Raw genomic sequence first — 20,515 nt, forward strand, 5'->3', positions numbered from 1 at the left:
AGTCTTGTAGTCGTACATCGCCGAGATGCAGATTGTGAACTCATATGGGAAGGTTGTGGGAATTTTTCTGTTTCTAATAGGTTGAAAGGATGTTACGTTCCCTGATACGCCCCTTGCTGTGATTGCAACATGCGTCGGTGTCAAACACGTGCTTTCGATTGGGCACATGATAGTAGCAGTGCCGTATTCAAAGTTAAAGTGGTCAGAATGAATTGAGTATTCAGCTGGTAACTTCACGGTCGTCCCATTGCAGCACATCACACAATTTAACGTCACTTGCTCACTTCGAAGAAAAATGGCAATCGTCTTTATTTGTTTTTCACCAAAACGATGCTCCATGTAAGAGCCGATCACGTATGTGTTAAGATGGCCGACTTTAATCACAGGCCCGTCCTTCACTTGAACACCACATGCCTTTGCAGACGGAGGACTGGTGGATGTGTTGGTGTGTGGTGTTTGGAGAATTGGTAAATCGTGGAAGGAAGGATGAGTTTGAAGGTCAGGGTCTTCAGGTTTGTCATAATGTGCTTTAGAGGAGTCTTGCATATAAATGAAGATAATAATGAAAAATGCAAATAATAAGCAAAACAAATAAAAGATCTGCAGTGCACAGGTCCTCTTCTTAAAAGGCTTTGCTTCTGATTCACTCTCTAGTCGTTCATATTTCACATCGCATTTCCCTAAAGAAAATAAAGAAAACAAATGGTATAGTTGTTTCTATTAAAGCAACACAACTGAACATTTGATCACATTTATTTTCATTACATTCACACAGAACACCTGAGAAGAGATGATGCCAACCTAGAGGACCTCAGATGATGCTAACCTTGAAATAACACACAGAACTAACAATATTGCCACTTACTATGCAATCACATTTTAATTGCTGTTAATAGTTTTTTTTAATCGTCTGGTTGACTATGTCTTGTATAAATTTTTCAGAAAATTTCTATCATTTGCACATAAACTGATCACTAATTATAAGCTACTACCAAATATTGTACAAGCTTAGTTTTCTGTGAAGTAGCTTTGCAATGATTTGTATCGTAAAAAGCGATATACAAATACACTTGAATTTAATTGAATTCAATCCACTTTCACGTGTGAAGGTTTACTTAAAAATCATTCATACACTCCCAACACAAAATAATCATTTAATTGCCAAAAAAAAAACAAAAAAAATAAAATAAAATAATAGAAACCATCACAGACATTCTAATGGTTTCCACTACAAATACCATTACAAACATTAAAAACCATAATTTTTTATCCATTAAAACCATAAAAAAAATTGTATTCTGTAGTGCGTTTTAGGACATATTCCATTTGTATTTAGAGACTTTAACAAGCCACCAATATAAGGTGACCAATTGCCAGAATAACACCAAAAACATTTTAAAAGCACTAAAATGTATGCACCTTTCGCTCTCTCTCTGGCAACTACTAAAGTTATTATTATGTAATACTTGTTCTTGTGGCACTGAATTAAAAAATTAACTCAAACCACATCTTTCTATTACTATTTAACTTACGTATTAGGGCTATATTTTTATATTTAATTTAAATAAACTATTTTATTATTTCCCCTTTCGTGTATCACTTTACCTAATTAATATTCTGTATAATTATGCTTGTATTTGCTACCATATATTTTGAAAATACTGCAAATGCCTGACAATTATGTCAATACTTTATGATTGCAGGTTATTTATACCTGTGTGTGATGATAAATGTGCGTGATGTGTTTTTCGTAAATTAACGAAAAATAAAGCCTCAACAAGTGTTGACATTTCCCAACATCACAGCAGTAATGACTTTATGAACTACTTTACTTCTAAAATCGATACTATTAGAGATAAAATTGCAACCATTCAGCCGTCAGCTACAGTATCACATCAGACAGTGCACTATAGACCCCCTGAGGAACAGTTCCACTCATTCTCTACTATAGGAGAGGAAGAATTGTATAAACTTGTTAAATCATCTAAACCAACAACATGTATGTTAGACCCTATACCATCTAAGTTCCTAAAAGAGGTGCTTCCAGAAGTCATAGATCCTCTTCTGACTATTATTAATTCCTCATTGTCATTAGGATATTTCCCCAAAACCTTCAAACTGGCTGTTATTAAGCCTCTCATCAAAAAACCACAACTTGACCCAAAAGAACTAGTTAATTATAGATCAATCTCGAATCTCCCTTTTCTGGCCAAGATACTAGAAAAGGTGGTATCCTCACAATTATATTCTTTCTTAGAGAAAAATGTTATCTGTAAGGATTTCCAGTCAGGATTTAGACCGTATCATAGTACTGAGACTGCTCTCCTTAGAGTTACAAATGATCTGCTCTCATCATCTGATCGTGACTGTATCTCTCTATTAGCTTTATTGGATCTTAGTGTTGCGTTTGACACAATTGACCACAACATTCTTTTGCATAGACTTGAACACTTTGTTGGCATCAGTGGAAGTGCATTAGCATGGTTTAAATCGCACTTATATGACCGTAATCAGTTTGTAGCAGTGAATGAAGATGTATCATATCGATCACAAGTGCAGTATGGAGTACCTCAAGGCTCAGTACTAGGGCCGCTACTCTTCACGCTTTATATGTTATCCTTGGGAGATATCATCAGGAAACATGGTGTCAGCTTTCACTGTTATGCTGAAGATAGTCAGCTCTATATTTCATTGCGGCCCAGTGAAACACACCAATTTGAAAAACTAATGGAATGCATAGTCGATATCAAAATCTGGATGACGAGTAATTTCTTATTGCTAAATTCTGAAAAAAAAAAAAAAAACTGAAGTGTTAATTATAAGACCTAAAAACTTCACTGCATGTAATAACCTAGAACACTGTCTAAGACTTCATGGCTGCTCTGTCAATTCTTCGTCATCAGTTAGGAACCTAGGTGTGCTATTTGGCTATTTTAATTGCAGTCTTTCCTTAGAAAGCCAAGTTTCTAGCATTTGTAAAACTGCATTTTTCCATCTCAAAAATATATCTAAATTACGGCCTATGCTCTCAATGTCAAATTACATGTTCTGTAATGTATTATTAATGTAAGAATCGGTGTTAAAACAATAAGCAAATAACATAAAATAGAATGAAATAAAAGAAAATAGGCTATAGTTGGCTATAGCTAATAATATCCTACAACAGGACATTTAGGATGAAAAGGAAATGCCAGACAAAAGATAACAAAGAAAAGTTTGCAGTACCTACCTCTCGAAAACATTCCGACAGAAGTGAGAAGCATGCATCAAAAAAAACAATGCTCATAATCCGTGAAGCTCTCCAGCATGACTGTTTCGAGCTGATGCATCTCTCAAAATATCCTGCATAAGTTTATAAACAGTTTCATATGCCATAATAAGTTTTATTTTCAGTTTTGAGAGTTATTTAATGGTCTCGCCAGGTTGAGAAACGCTGCTTCACTGTGTCTGCTATATGTGCTCATGTGTTGGCTGAGCTGGGCTGTGTTACACAGGTCAATGGCCACACAAATATTTTCAAAGATAGAAAATGTACAGAAGCCTAGTGGACAAAGGCTCCAGGGCTGTGATGCATGTCTTCACCAAACTTACTGAAAGAGTTGCTGATTTGAGCTAGATTAAGTGTCTTAATAAAATTCTTGATGCTTATTATGCAACCATAAATAGAGACCCCATGTCCTAATTAGCCTGAATTTACCCTATTACTTTTACTGAAAAAAAAAAAAAAAAAATATATATATATATATATATATATATATATATATATATATATATATATATATATATATATATATATATATATATATACATACGGTTTACTTTAGTGACTGTTCCTAAAAAGTTGTAAAAAAAAAAACAAATTGTGTAAGCAATAATAAACAGCAACTTTAAATATTATTTTTTTCCTTGACCTTTTCATTTTTAAATATCTGTCTGCAGGTTAGGCTACAAACGAATGTCTTTATGAGTGAGCCATTGAATCACTCATTAAAACGATTTGTTTAATTGAGAACAAGTGAGTAAGTCATTAAACAAAATGCCACGGTTTAACTACATGGCGGGAACTATTTCATTGGAGCAGCAAAAACAGACAAACTGGCAACAATGTGTCTAAAATGCAAGTTTAATATTAAATTCTTGTTCATTTAACTATATAAAATCAGTAACACGGCTAGCTACGTCACATTATATTCATACTGTTTTTCTGAATATCAGCACGGCTGGGATCATGACCTGAGGCAACATCTGGGTCTGGAGAGGATAGGACATCATCAATTGACGATTAGAAACGATAGAACTACAGTAAAATTGTTAAAGTTGTAAATATACTGTTTGCACATTAATACAGAGTGAGGAAAATATTCTGTGTCAATATTTGGTGCATGTCTGTTCTTGTCTGTGATCTAAGGTGACCAGACGTTCCTGATTTCCGGTACAGTTCTGGTTTTTGGCGTCCTGTCCCCGACTGGAGTTGTCCCCGGAAATGTCCCTGCTTTACAGCACGTTCAAAAAAACCCGACCAATTTAGCCAGCTGGCTATCATATGATTGGTATTATTTTGGTGAGCTGATTACCTGGTCACAAGCCGCTACTGTAGCCAAGAAAACTTGGATGAAAGCAGAGCGCTATTATCATCAATTATTAACAAACTAATAGTGTTTGTGAGCAGTGTATTACAAGACATGTAGGTTGTGTGATTGTTTTGCACATAATAAACATATGATATGAATAATAATAATGATAAAATAATCTAATAATCAGTTACACTTGCACAATCACATTTGCAGAAAGCACATACTTTGTAGTCAATGTGAGCCTAAAATGCTAAATATTAACCCTGATTAGGGATAGAAAAGATCTGTTCCCAGAAGCATATGTTTATAAACATAACATTTGAAAGGTTGTATGTATGAGCTCACAGTTGTGAAAGTGTTAAATACAAATACAAAATAACATGTTTTAATGTGTTTTGTAAAGCCATCATTTTGTTATAATATGAGCCTACTGTTTTGAGATGTTTGCAGGGGTGTAAAATACTAGTAATTTTACTTTTTTAGTGTATTTGTACTTTATTCATGTAAAATGTAAACAGATTATTTGTAATTTTACTTGATTACAATTCTGAAGAAAAAAACTGTACTTTTTAGACCATGGGGAACACCATTAGGTGCTTCAGATTTCTGACTGTCGCTTACTAAACACGGTGTAGCTCTCGTGGTTATAGGAAAAAATAAACTTTTTGTTATGAGTATGCAGGGTGTAGCTCACTTCAAGATATTATAACCACTCTGCATCCTCTGAGTAAGTTCAGAACTGACGAGTTTGTGTCCGTGGGCGGATCCTTACAGTGGTAGGTTTTATAGTAATTTTAGGGGTTGATTTATATAATAAAAAGACACAAATGCTTTGTAATGTACTACAACTATTAGCCAAGGGTCTCACTGTTGTTCCCTCATATAGGTCACACAATCACTATTCAATTAATACATTACTCTAAGTTCTTGTTAAAGAGACCCAAGAAGGAATAATGTGGCTGAAATTATAGAGTTAACTAAATGACAAAACAGAAAAAAAAAAAAATTTTTTTAAAGAGAGATAGAGAAGGAGGCTTATATCCAGGGGTTCCAATGCAATGCACTTGTACGCAATGATTAGGGATTTGGGATTATTTTCATAGTCGATTAATCTGTTGAATATTTTCTCAATTAATCGATTAGTTGTTTGGTCTTTAATATGTCAGAAAGATGTGGATCAGTGTCTCCCCAAAAGCCCAGGAATGGTCCTCAAATGGCTATTCAGTTGACTGTCACAGAGGAGAGAAGACACTAGAACATATGTTTTTAATGTAGGATATCATCACACTAACCACAACTAAAGTGTAGCTACAAGTGTGCTCATGCTTCATTTCAAATCAGAGGATGATATCTCTAAAATTATGCATTTTATAATTGTAAGACCATATCATGGGAGGCTTTGGAGAAGTCTGATAAGATGCTTTCATATATTTTATCAATGACACAGACAGCGTTATTGCAGAAGGACAGTCTTTAGGTCACGTGGTTCAGATGATTGACAGCTTTACAAACTAATGATATCGCACTGATGTCATAGTATCAATAAGATCAAAAATCAATAAGAGGTGAGACATTGCTAGCTCTGTTAGCTGTTTGAGCTCTTCGGATCGCATAAATCAGTGCAAAATGTGTCTCCAAATGTGCGCACCATTGGACTATATGGCCCTGGCGGATCGTGGGAATTGTATGTATACGAACACAAATAAACCGGAGTATTGTGGTATAATATTATATTATAACACAATACTGACAAGCCAGCTGCACAGGATGGCAAATACTCTTTTTAAAGACTAAGCCCTTCTCATTTTATACAAAATGAATGTGTTTTTAATGTTAGTTAATACTGAAGAGAAGTTACTATATATATATATATATATATATATATATATATATATATATATATATATAAATATATATATATATATATATATATATATATATATATATATATTAATGCAATAAATAAATACCATGGAAGTCAGTGGTCACCGTCTCCTGTATGATTAGCAACCTTCTTTAGAATATTTTATTTTGTGTTCAACAGAAGAAAAACTCATACAGGTTTTGGACAACATGAGTGGGGAGTAAATGATGACAGAAATTTCATTTTTGGTTGAACTATCCCTTAAAGAAACGGACATTAATTACATATTACTTACAAATCCATCTCCCTTTCCTTTAATCCGACCATGCAAAGATGTGAAGATAGTCACAAAAACAAGCTTTTCAGCACTTGATGGATAACTGAAAACAGAGCCTATATTAAAACACTTAAGAGTCAACTACGACCTGACTCTTAGTGGCATAGTTTTCACTTCTTGTTAGTCATATAATGGCCCTGATGTGACAGATAGTCATATCTTCACTTATACATGTGATTCCCAATAATGCTCACACATATTTATATCAAAATAAATCAAATAAGTCATGTAAACATGATCAATAAGTCCTCATTTAACATCCTCTGATCGTCATACCTCTGCAAACTTGAGTGCACCCAATAAAAAATAAAATAAAAAAAACTCTTTTTCTTTTTTGCATTTGTAAATGTTAGTAACTGATTGGAAGCTTCTGTTTTAAAATCACAATTAATTAGTTTTTGGGAGTGCACTGTGATCCTTAGACTTTTTATGTCATCTATCTTATAAATGTTATTATACTGTAAGACAGGCCTTCAGGCAGGAAGTACATGTGACATGGAATGAGAATTAACAACAACTCACTTTATTAAAGGATGGGAGTGTACTTTCTCAGAGCTGTGTTATTGCTGTAATCCTCATATCTGCTTTATGCTGTTTGAAATGATATTTACAGTGTAGTTCTACTCAGTGTACAGTTTATGATACAGCTTGAACAGATGGGACGTGTTTTTGCAGTCTGCGTTCATTCTCACAGGAAGTTAAGTTCCTTATATGTTATTTCATTACTACTTCTACAGACTTCTATTGAAATATGGTTAACGTTACTGCTCATTGAGGTTTCTCTTTTCGAGTCCTGATTTACATGCATCTTTGGAGTGAACAGAAGACAAAGTCTGACTTATATTGTTAGTGGAGAAACTTGGGTTTCCTGTGAATAAACAGGGCTTGCTCACGCTATTGTGCAGCGTTCTCATTTAAGGATGTTTGTCTTTATGTCTTACACTCGTTAGTAGCCTATTTTTAAGATAGACTATGCACGTCATTATCGAGCCGTAATCATTATCTTTATGGATTAAACATTGTCTCACTGCATCAAATAATGTAATATTTATTCAGTCATGCTTCCGGTGACAGAGCTGGAAATGCTCCCCTCGCTCTCAGTGGTTTTATTTTCCATCACAGCTGATTTTGGCAGGAACACTTTTGGATAAAGCTGCTTTGAAAACATTTTATGAAAAGCATTATGCTAATGAAATGCACAACACCCACACCATATGCATTAACATACATATTTTACTTAATGCATGTTAAATTGAGAGTCCTTTAGTAGCTCCCAGTGGAATATCAGTGAAATTAACGAACTGCTCCGATTCAAATGGCTATATTCCTTTTAAACTTTTAGTGAAATCACTGAAATCTTCTTAATGACTGAGCCCCAGAGGAAGACAGATCTAATCTGGCGGGAAACTGTCATCAGCCAGCAGCCAGCAGCTTGTTAAACCAGTGAAAATCTGCTGACCTCGTGTGGCCTGAAATGAGAACTGCATCATTTGAATGATTTAAGGTGTCCCAAGTACTGCGGAGACGTTATTATTATTATTATTATTATTATTATTATTATTATTATTATTATTATTAGTAGTAGTAGTAGTAGTATTAGTATTATTAGTATTATTATTATTTGTTTAATAGACCTTCTTTTGCTTTGAAAAACAGTAATTTGTTAATTAAATTCAATTAAAATTTTTAAATGACCAACCGGTGAATACGCTAAAATTTTTACTCCAGTCGATTAATCACAGTACATTAAGATAGTTGTTTAAATTACACATTTTCTTTCAATATGCATTGTATAATTAAAATAAATATGCAAATATGCATTTATTCACAAACATTTCTAGATCAAAAGTCTTATTTAATTTTGTTGACATATATTAAATAATAATAATAATAACAATAATAATAATAAAGGTTTTTGCAGAGAGGATTTTGGATCTCTATTTTTTTATAGAATTTGTATCACTCCAAAAAAATAAAAATAAAATAATAATAATAATAATAATAATAATAATAATAATAATAATAATAATAAAAAAGATAACTCCTTCAGTAGCCAAAATAAATAAATAAATAGATAAACCATGTTTTTTGGGGGAGAAATAATATGTAAATCTGAACAAACCTCTCCATTATATATATGAACTGATTTAGAAAAACAAAATTACCTTTAGATGTATGTTTTGTGATTGAAATCTACAGAGCGAATAGACTTAAATGTGTATCTCGGATCTTTAATTTCCACTAGTCTGAAAGAAGACAAATTATGAAATCATATTATCCCTAAACTGACCAATGCATGGAGATAAAGAGTCTGTAGTGTCTTGCCTTAACTGAGCTTAAAAATAATTTTATTACTTTCCAAACTTTTGCATTTCCGAGCCTTTTTTTGTATATTGACCACAAGGTGGCAGTAGCTCCAAACTAAGTCTGTGGCATGAGTTGCAATGAGTGGATATTACACCTTAAAAAAAAAACACACACACAAGGACTAAAAGCAACCGCCAGAGTGTTTTTTTTTTTTTTTTTTTTTTTTTTTTGGTGATGAAATGGAGGGATTTCAGCAGTGGTTGTCAGACTGTGGTGATCTGAACTAAGAGCATACACAGATTCAAGCGTCTTGACGGATATCCCCACCTTCCCAGGTTTCTCAGCCGTGTGTGTGGAGACAGCAGTGTCTGGGAAGCTGCTCGAAGACCTGACTTGCAAATCACTTCACCCTTCTGCCACTGCATTAGCATACAGATGTTGTTAAGAAAAGGAGAGTAGCCTCACAAAGGAGCCCTGATGTGAGAAATGCCCCTGCATTTCATTTACTGCCCAGCCTTGCTTTAATAAAAGGCAGCGAGGCCTTTGGCTATTGTCCATGACCGTGTGTGACACTGGGATGTTTCTTAGTTGCTGGAACAATGAGCAAAGCAACACACAAAAGCTTTCATCTGTTCACTTGTCCGTTGTGTGTGTTTTCAGCTTGAATAATTAAAAGAGCTGTCAAGTGTGCATTTTTCTTTCTTTCTAGAAGGCAGATGGAAAGAGTAGCATTCAACCGTGTTTGTGTGGTGTTTAAAATTAAATCACATGCAACTACTTGTGACATTCAGTAAGAGAAGCAAAGGAATGAGGCAAAGGATCTTTTTTTGTCCCCCTTCAAACTTTATTTTCACACAATATATTATACTGAAAATGGGCATTGCCATCCCATGGAATGTAAACAGTTCATTTAAATTAGATATAAACAAAGATGAAACGAAAGCACAACACAATACACTGTTTTCCCACTTCGAGAAACAAAATAAATACGTTTTAAGTTAACAAAAGGCAAAAGCGTGTCTTGTCACAAGGCAACCACCACAATAATACACAACCTACAGTTCATGTTGTTATTCGCAAATGACAAGTTTCGACTCTTCGAGTGCAAAAGACAAAGGCCGTGGCGTAACTTGACTTCTTTCTGGTACATTGTCACTTTCACATTCACGATGGCTTGCATATGAACATCTCTGACTCTTCCTCGTGGATATCTCTGACTGATATTACTTACAAAGAACGTGGAGTGTGTGTCGATAGCACTTTAAAAGGGTCCTGAGATGCCGACTTTGAGACTCTGTGCAGCTGGGCTTCAGTAATTAAAGCTGAGAGATATAGCTCGTGCAAAGCAGACAAACGGGCTCAAAGAAACAAACAAAAAAAGCCTTATCTACATTGTTCCTTCTTTGAAATGCGTATAAAATGAAAACAACCAATGCATATTAAAACAAAAGCAATAAATAGGGTTTTAAAGCAATAAACATGCCTTAACTAAAGGCTACAGTATGTTCATGGAGCGGGTTAGACGTTACACTAGATGTATATACTCTAAGTTGCTCAGCTTTGGTTAGACTACAGATGGACGGCTTGGGAAGGTTCATCCTACAGACAAATCACCGCAGAACAATTCCCCGAAACACGTAAACCTGAAGTGAAGTTCCCTCTGCAGCTGCAGACTGGTATACAACAGTATACATCACGTTCATCACATCTGCAGAGAAACGACTGTTTGGGTGAGCATGCAATATGCACAGGTAATGGTTTCTAGTCGTCTGAGACGGACAGGCGGCTGAAGATGGGCAGTCGCCGGCCCTCGATGCCAGGAGAGTCGCAGCCGCTCAGACTGCTGGAGCTGGTGTAGTCGTCCTGATCGGAGAGAGAGTCTGTGGACGCGCTCCGCTGCAGGCCCTGGAGCGCACACGCCAGGTTCGGCTCGCTCTCAGAGTCGCTGATGGTGTAGAAGCTCCCTCTGCAACCCAGATCTGAGAAAGGATGGCTGTGCTTCAAGTTCCCCAGAGGGGACAGCAGGTCGGGACTCCCGGTGGACGGCGGCGGAGACACAGAAGAAGATCTGGAGAAGGCCAGCACGTCGTGGAAACCGCCGAGGGTTTGTGAGGAGAAGCCGCTGAAGCTGACGCTCTGGCGGAGCTGCGGTCGCGCTCGGATGCTCTTGGTGTTCTCCGGAAGCCCGTTCTGCTCGTCTGCGTTGTGTATGAAGTGACACCGAGCGCCGTAGGGGCAGAAGCCGATGGTGTGAAAGGTGCGGCACGGCTCGGTCTTGTACTTCGGGTGTCTGTTGAGGTCTCTCAGCTCCAACATCCCGTGAGCGAACTGGCACTTGGCGCCGTATTTGCAGGTGCCGCTTTCCTCGTAGGTGCGGCAGAGCTCGGTCTTGTAGCGGGTGGACATCGGCGCTGTAGAGGTCATGCCGAGTGCCTTCGGGCAGGTCAAGGAGCTGTTGCTGATGCTGAGACCCGGCGGCGGAGGAAGAGGGCTGGATGTCAGGCTCTCGCTGGCCACATGACCCTCGATCATGCTCACAGACCGGTCGACTCTGAAGGGGATCTGGCTCAGGGAGGAGCGCGGCAGCTGCGGCTGCTTCTCGTGGCTCCAGAGCTGGGTGGTGGCCGGCAGAGGCCAGGGGCTGGTGTCATTACTGTTGAATTTAGAGTTGGGGAGAGTCACGGGGCACAGGGAGTGTCTGCGCTGGAAGCCCACCACACGCTGCTTCTGCGTGGCTTCGGTCAGATCAATACCTCGGAAACTCTGGGAACGGAGAAAGAGAGAGACCTCAGTATAATGTGTGGTGTGCAAGTTTCAATGAAGCAAGAAAGCAACCATGCATGTGAAACACAAATACACTCTTAACAAATAAAGGTTTTTTATTGGCTTCGTTGAACCTCTGTGGAACCGTGGAAATGCAGAACATGTTCTTTAGGTTTTTTTTAAATTTTTAAAATGTTATCCAAATGGTTCTTTTAGGAACTGTTCATTGAATGGTTAAACCAAAAATGGTTATTCTATGGCATCATGCAAAAAAAAAAAGAACAAACTTCTGAAGCTTTTACTTTTAAGAGTATAGTTCACACACAAGTGGGATCCAAAACTACAGTTTGTTTGGACTCCATTGGCATACACTGCATGTACAAAAAAATAACATTTAAAGAAATTCACAAAAATATCGGAAGACTATTGCCTGATTATTGAATCAATATTGAAAAATGTTTCTAGTGAGCTGTTCCTTAACATTGATTTGATTCTTGTTTAAATGCATGAGCAGGGTGCATGCACAAGTTTCAAAAAACAAAACTCATATTCTTACCTTGCAGAATTCATCATCCAACTCCAGGAAGGGCGTGAGGAAATTTGAAGGCATTTTCACGATGCCTTGCTGTGATTCCTTATGTGCTGTGAAGGATGTGTTGACTGCTCAACAACTGATCAAGCTCTGCTTCTGTGACAACTGTTGCAATCTCACCCTATAAGCAGAAACTTCTAGCCCCGCCCACCTAAACACAGGAGGCGTGTCTAGTGCCTGTGCCACACCCCTTCAAGAGTGAGGAAAGTTTGCTCGTGTCCCGTCTAGGGTTTCACAGAGAACAAGCACAAACTTTAATACAACTTGGATCATCTCAGATGAACTCTAATAGCTAAATTAAGAAAGTCTATTTCTAAAATAGCTCTATTTAAAGGGCTAAGTCCAAGTCTGTGTGTGTATTTTTTAAAGGTTTACAGTAAAACAAACTTATTTTTGCTTCAGCGTTTCCCAGTTTCACTTAGGATTGATGAGCTAAAATGAATGAAATAATGATCTGTATCAATATAAAAAGATGAATAAAGATGACCAAAGCACTACAAAATTACAAAAAAATATAAAAACTAAAACAAATAAAAAATATTAATAATAACTATACTGTGTTTTACTGATACAAAAGTAACATTAGCAAGTTATATTTATTTTTTCGACTTGTATAACCATTGGTATCAGATATAGTTTAGAGAAGAACATGCTTTATCAGTCTTGAATGAACCCAGCCCTCACAAAACTTCAACATTTGTGCAAATAGTTTACCTCATACAATGGTAAATCTTGTAAATACGATGAATATTATTCAATGCAGTTATCTCTCCTCTGTTGGTGGTATTCATCTGTAAATTACTCCTAACCTGAGGCCATTTTCACTTCCCTAATTATGTCATTGTGAGAAACCTCAGCACACTTGATGGAGCAATGAAGCCCAAATCACCCTCAACAGGATCCCGAGTCCCTGGGAACCCCCGAGAGGAACGGAAACGGGGCAGTATCGTAATCAATTACAGAGATTCAAGAGCGTTCAGATGCATTAAACAGATCTGTACATAACGGTCCATTATCACCGATTTTGAGTCAGTGGTTTACAGTAGCAAGGTTTAGTTGTACAGCATACTTGAATCCGTTGGATTTCTTTTGGTTTATTTGAAGCAGATTATAAGCCTGATCCTGGCATCAGAAGATGATTTAGGTTTTATTTTGAAAGTCACTGGGGTCCAGTGCTGCTTGAGTCCCAAGTAACTTTCATTGCGAGGACAAAGACAGTAAACATTTAGCTGTCCAGTCTAGTATTGTGTGCTTAGTTGGACATGTTCAGGTGGCTTCACCTTCTTCATCATTCTTACATTTACACTGGAGCATGCAAAAAACCAACAGCGGTTCTCACCACATCAACTCAGCTGTGAAACAAGACACTTCAAAAATGAGCAAAACACCACTGTCCCTTTAACACACAATGAAGTCTTATCACAGAGTGGAGCGTCAACACCTCATACAATCCAGCTATGAGAATGATAGCGCAATGCAAACAGGCCGCTATCCCTGAGAGCACTTGTTCTTTTGTGTCTGATAAAGACTGGAGAAGTTAAATTTGGGCAGGGAGAAGCACAACTGTTTTATTTGTTTGTGACAGAGTGCAAGAGAGCTAGATTAAAGCAGGAGAGGCCTATTGTCTTTGTACATAAAAGCAGTGTGACAATGATGGCATGGACTGTTATAGACACCAGACACTAATGCAACACAATCTCTTGTGTTTTTTATTTTAAACTCAAACTGATTTAATTGCAGGTATTGTGCTCAGCAGGCCTGAATAACTTCTTTTGAGACTCAAGTCAAAAGTTATAAAAGAGAAGATCGAGGAGATTGCACAATGATGGGCTTGGTGTTGGGAAAAGAGACTTATACACAACATAAAGGCCTCCTGGAGACCTGTGATGGGTGATGTGTTTTTTCTTGGGTCAGCATGGAGATCATGCATATATGAATACAGATAGATGTATAAACTGATAGACTACCATTCAAAAGTTTGGATTAAAAAAAAAAAAAAAAAAAAAAAAAAAATTGAGAGAAGGTCTTGTGTTCATAATGCCTCATTTATTTGATTAAAAATACAATAAATTCAGTAAAAATTCTAAATATTTTTACGATTTAAAATAAGTGTTCTCTATGGGAATATATAGTAAAATATAATTTATTTCTGTGATCGAAGCTGTATTTTTCAGCATCATTATTCCAGTCTTCAGTGTCACATGATTCTTCAGAAATCAAGAAGGATGTAACATATTAAAATGCTTTCTCAATCATGTGGGTCCTGAAGTCTTATATTTACACATGGCAACAGCTCCTATTTTATTTCCTTTTAATTAGTTGTTATCTTATAGCTATTAACGAGGCTTAAGTGAATTAAAGACAGCGTCTGTGAAGTCCTGAACTCCTGCCAGACACAAGGGTGAAATCTGCTCAGTTTTTTCTCCTTAGACAGGAAGGAATGTGCAAGTCACTGGGCTACTTATAGACGCCTTACATAAGGCAGAAAAACAAGTGTGTTATCGCCACCACCCTCCAGCCGTTTGGGAGGTTAAACTGTAGCTGTGAGGTTTTGACCAGCTCTCTGCCGGCTCTTTCACTGTTTGATATGGGAAGCTGCTTCTCTGAGCCCCATTGACGCTAAACGATTCTGAGAACAGACGCACAAAGTCATCGTGATAATTGTCTGTGGATGAGAACAGATAATGGCCCTCTCAGAAATAACATGTTTTAGCATCTCAGTCTTGTAAACATGTCCACTGAGCTCTTCAGAAACCATTAAATGATCATTTAGTAATTCAGAAACTATATGCTACAGGGAGACAGGGCTGTTTGTCACATATTTTCTCCAGTGAATATTTATCAAGGTGGAGCTGTTTTATTTTTATTTTTTATAGACACCTTAAAGTCTGAGAATTATTTTTTTTATAGTGGGGTAAGCCACAGTCTAACAGTTTGAAACAAATATACTTTGCAAACAATAAATGTTCTTGAATGTGCAAACATATGTTTTTTTTAAACTTTATTTTAGTCTAATAAAATGTAACTTAAGTGATTTAAAGCTCGACACTTTCATGACTGTTTCTTAATACACTTAAGTAGACTTTTAAGAACTTACCTTTGTAATAATGATTAAATAAAATATAATTTTGATAATCTTCTGCTGTGCTTTAAACAAGTTATATGGTATCCAATATAATTGGATGGTTAACGTTTCACTTTAAAGTACTCTTTGCATTATTATATTTAAAGGGGTCATAAAATGCTTATTTGTGTATTTGGTGTAACAGAATATGTTGACATGCTTTAATGTAAAAAAAAAAAAAAAAAACACATTCTTTTTCAAATACTGTACATTATTGTAGGTCATCTATGCCCCGTCTGCTCTGATTGGCCAACTGACCCGATGCATTGTGATTGGCCGAACACCGCAAGCACACGTCGGAAATGTAACACCCCTTTCCATAATCGTGAGCTTCATCTTTCAAAATAAATGTAAAGACAATTAGTAATGTCCATAGTTTTACCATCAATTCAAGACTGCAAGGAAATAGAGTCTCGTGACAGACACAGTGATGAAGATCGTATGTGTTTGCAGTAACAAGCCACGGATGGTTAAGACAGCTAACTACACTCTGTGAATCTTACAGATTCCTAAATGCATCTACTCTCAGAAAACTAAATAACGTGCTTTTGCTTTTCTCCTAGATACTCAGACATCTCCCTGACATGACTGCTTCAACACTAACTGTGTTACTGAAACCACGCTTTCTTTCTTTGCGTGTACATTTGAGAAGCATTACGCAAATATTTCCACATCATGACATAGACATGTGGGGGCGTGTTTAAAGAAGGTGTTTTAGAGGTGTGTGGACGAGTCTTAACTTTGATAAAGAATATCTCTTTGGATTTGAGACTTTGGTCTTTGCAACTTAACTGATCTTCTTTATGCACCAAGAGCTTGTGACTCTCCAAAGAGAATGATCACATGACCACTTTAAATAAAATACTGGCATGCTTTAGGTACACTTAATTTGTGTGTTGACTGACATTCTGAAGCACATGTAAAGTACCTGGTTATATTTAATGTTAAATTTAGATTTTAATTATGTAATTACACATGCATTTTTGACAAACAGTATATGATCACAAAGATGATGGACTGCTTAAGTCTGACTTAAAAGGGTCATAAAAGCACTCGTAAGTTCAAATGCATTTAATATCAATTTACAAATACAATACAATAACAAATTTTGATTTAATTGGAAATAATATGTAATTGGGTGTCTCAAATGATTACTCTGTATTTGTTATGTATATTATTTCTGTAATAATATACTTCACACGTCACAGTATCCTGATTTTTCTCTCATACCTAATTGTTGATTGTGCATTTGTAGGCTAATACTGATAAAATAAAAAGGCCACTTAAGTGACATAATGAGAGACACTTTCATGACCATGCTTTTAACTCACTTAGGTATGCTTTTAAAATGTGCACTTTGTAATAGTTTCAAAATAAAAATAGTTATATTAAAAAGTAATTTTTAAATCATTAAAAAAAAAAAGTTAACATATATTGTCATGTTTTAAAGAAGTACACTTATTTTGATGTGTTGAGTAACATACTAAAGCACATGCAAAGTATTTGATTATTATTTTAACTAGGTATTTTTATTTATTTAACTGTAAATAGCATGTAATTAAGTGTCACAGTTCAGTTCGCACTTTAGCATATTCTTTGAAAGTACTCATTTTCATAATAATAAGAGCAATTCTTTTTCACGAGGGATGTTGGGACTTTTCAGTGAAAATGTGCATCTTGTGACAACTTGCCCCGATCTCCACAATAACAAACTGCTATTTAAAATGCACATGCATGACTGCTACATATGCAAAACAGCTTGTTCCCAAACGTCTGCATCTCAGCAGTATCTCAAAGTTTCCCTCATGCATATCTGAACACGCATGAAAGCACATTTTAAAAACTTGCTTGCTCATCCACGCATGTGCAGCAGATCTCTTTGATTGATATTCTGATGTTCGGATAACTGGTGTCAGAACGTGTTTCTGTCAGTCAGCACGTGTTCCCGTCAGAAGGGAAGTCTCCTTCCCCCTCAAACTATCATCTGGGCTCTGACTTCACCCCCTCTGGAAATGGACCGGTCTGCTTTGTGTTTTCTCCACAAGGGCCCTTTTGTTGCAGGGCTCCATATGCCAGACAAGGGACTCAAAGACGTGTAGCCCCGGCTCTGGCCGTAAACACGTCTGGCCTGGAGCGGGGGGAGGAAGACTGTGGAGGGGGTGGACGCTTTCTAGCCGAGCTGCAGTGGTGTGAATGGGGTGTGGGTCAGCTGTAGGTCCAAAGTTGCTGAATCAATACGAGGGTCTATAGAAGAGCCCTGTGTACGTGTGTACGTCCTCTGTCCCGGACACGGTCCACAGAGCAGTTCCCACACACACACACACACACACACACACACACACACACACACACACACACACACACTGACCACAGGGACATACAACACTCTTTGTGAAGTGGAAAGTTAGACAGACAGAGCAGGAGAGTATCGCTGCACACAGACTGAGATGAAATGATAGGTATCACATTTTTAGGGATGCATTGATATTAACATTCAGTCCAATAACAATAAGCCAAAAGTAATGTATTTTTGTGTGTATTTGTGTGTTTGCATGTATATTAGCTATGAGAAATATAATTACAGTACATTCTCATAACAAAATATCTAAAAATAATAGTCAACACATTTTTCAAACACACACACACACACACACACACACACATGTATGCATGAGTAAGGTTTGTTGAATATAATTGATTCTTTATTAATTTATTTTGCAATACCAACATATTGCAAACTATTTTATGTGAATTTAATTAATTTAATACATTTAATAATACTAATAATTATATACTAATATAACATAACATTGTATAATATATTATATCATTATAATTTCATTTTTATCCATTTTTATCCATTTTAAAAATGTTTATAAAATTAACTTTTTTAGTTGGTTCTTATTAAGTTGTTATTTGTCTTTCTCGTGTATCATTATATAATTATTTTGTGTAATTAATATATATCTTGTCACAGATTTTCTGAAACCTGGTGCTCAAACAGCAGAACCACACACACACATGCAACTCTTGGAAAAATCACTCTTGTATAATATTTCTCAGAGGTTCACTGTGTTTCATAATCAATTTGAGAAGTTCTCCAGCACACTCGGTATTCATCACCCGAATAATAAAGAGGGTTTCCTGCTCGTCCCATTAGTAAGTGACTGTAATCCCGCCGAATAAAAGGCATCTCAAGCCATCTGGGCTTTTGACTGGATCCACACATATGTAAATGTGTGTGTAATTGCAAACACTGATCCCGAGCTTCCTCTTACCTGCCCATTCACACCCTCTTTATTTCTAGTAGCGCAGGCATTTCCATGTGTGAAGTGACTTGAATGGCTGTGAATGCTTTATTGTTGTGCTGCTGATTTGGGACAGTGTTTCGGGAGGGGGATCAGCATGTCCTCGCTAACTCGTCTAAACTGTAACTTTTAGCAGCATCGGTGAGGGATTTGAGCTAATGTTAATGTTAGAAACGAACAGTAGCTCGGCTCTAGATCTCTTGAGTTTATGATTAATGGTGTTATGTTTTAGGATGCAATCTTTGACATCTTATGAGGAGTTGGATCTATGGGAAAGCTCTTTCTGCCACTGAATAAATAACAACAACAATTAAAAAAAAAAAAAAAAAAAAAAAAAAAAAAAAAAACAACGTAACTCGGAATTCTAATCTCATAATTCTGACTCTTTTTTTTGCTCATGATTGCATGTTTACATCTTGGAATTCTGATTATTTTCTCAAAATTTTAAATATAAATATGCGGTTGTAATAAATGTGCATGTTTATAGCCCACAATTCTGAGAGAAAAAAAGTTGCATTTGCAAGAAAAAAGTTAAATAAAAACTCACAATTATGACTATTTTTTCTCAGAATAGCATGATATAAACTTGCAATTGTGAGTTATAAAGTCTGAATCATGAGATATAAACTTTAAATAGTATTTTTTCCTTTGTAACTCAGAATACATTTCACAATTTTCAATTTCGCCCAATTGCGTTCATGCAGTTTGAGTTTAAAACTAGCAGTTGTGAGTTTATATGCCATTCTGAGGAAGAAAGTCAACTGTGAGATGTGAACTCACTATTGCAAGAAAACAAGTCAGAATTGCATTTATGCATTTGAGTGTATCTCACAATTCTGACTTTATTTCTCATGATTGCATGTTTATGTCATGCAATAAAAAAAAAAAAAAAAAAAAAAAGAAGAAGCCAATTATCTTCCATAGGAACCATGCATAGTGTATTCATAAATGTATGCATTTACAGTCCCCAAGTTTTTTTTTTATTTTTATTTGAACCATTTAGTTTAGTGTTCAATGCAATTTGAACTCACTTGAACATGGTTTTATTGGCGTTAGGTCTGTCCCCGAGGAACACAGAAGACCTCGATGCAGCGGTTGCTGTGGGAGAAAGCCTCAGCTGGTCAGGATGGTCATGTTGACCAGTCAAAAGGTGGACTTATTACGCTGGACATAGTCCAAACAAAAGCTCCAGCAAACCCCCTTCATCCTTCCTCTGCTCTCAGCGAATTATCCTCTCTTCTCTTTTGTTTTCAGCCTCCTGTAACCCACTGATGCCTCAAATCCCTGCATGGATGTTGAGCGAGATGCTGGGAAGCATGCAGGAATCTCGTGGGATTTCCTACATGTTCAGTGTTTCCAGGCTGACATAGATTAACAGACTTTATGGCGCTGTGATCGAAAGTTCAGTGGTCTAAAACTCTACGAATACTAGCAGTGATCTCCAATTAATCCACGTAGTTTTCATCTAATTCCTTGAAATTGTCACTGCTAAAATAATCATGCAGTTCTAATTAAACATTACTTAAGTGTCACATTATAAAGCTTCCTTACAGATAAAATCCATACGTTTTAATAACTCGGAATGAACAATTAACGATGAAAGCTGTGTGGCATTCCCACAAGCTCTTGCATTTGAGTTTTTAATG

General features: G+C 36.4%; 1 protein-coding gene across 1 annotated transcript; it reads right to left on the reverse strand.

Moving 5' to 3' along the window:
• Positions 1 to 9,904: 9,904 nt before the first annotated feature.
• On the reverse strand, positions 9,905 to 12,522 carry LOC113118713 (mRNA decay activator protein ZFP36L1-like). The gene is made up of 2 exons (XM_026288106.1): positions 12,402 to 12,522; positions 9,905 to 11,845 (listed from the first exon to the last, which is right to left on the reverse strand). The coding sequence occupies exons 1-2, from the start codon at positions 12,453 to 12,455 to the stop codon at positions 10,844 to 10,846; spliced, it is 1,056 nt and encodes a 351-aa protein (XP_026143891.1). The 5' UTR covers positions 12,456 to 12,522; the 3' UTR covers positions 9,905 to 10,843.
• Between the last annotated feature and the right edge of the window lie 7,993 nt (positions 12,523 to 20,515).

This window comes from Carassius auratus, chromosome 18 (assembly GCF_003368295.1).
Source record: "Carassius auratus strain Wakin chromosome 18, ASM336829v1, whole genome shotgun sequence".
NCBI lineage: Eukaryota > Metazoa > Chordata > Actinopteri > Cypriniformes > Cyprinidae > Carassius > Carassius auratus.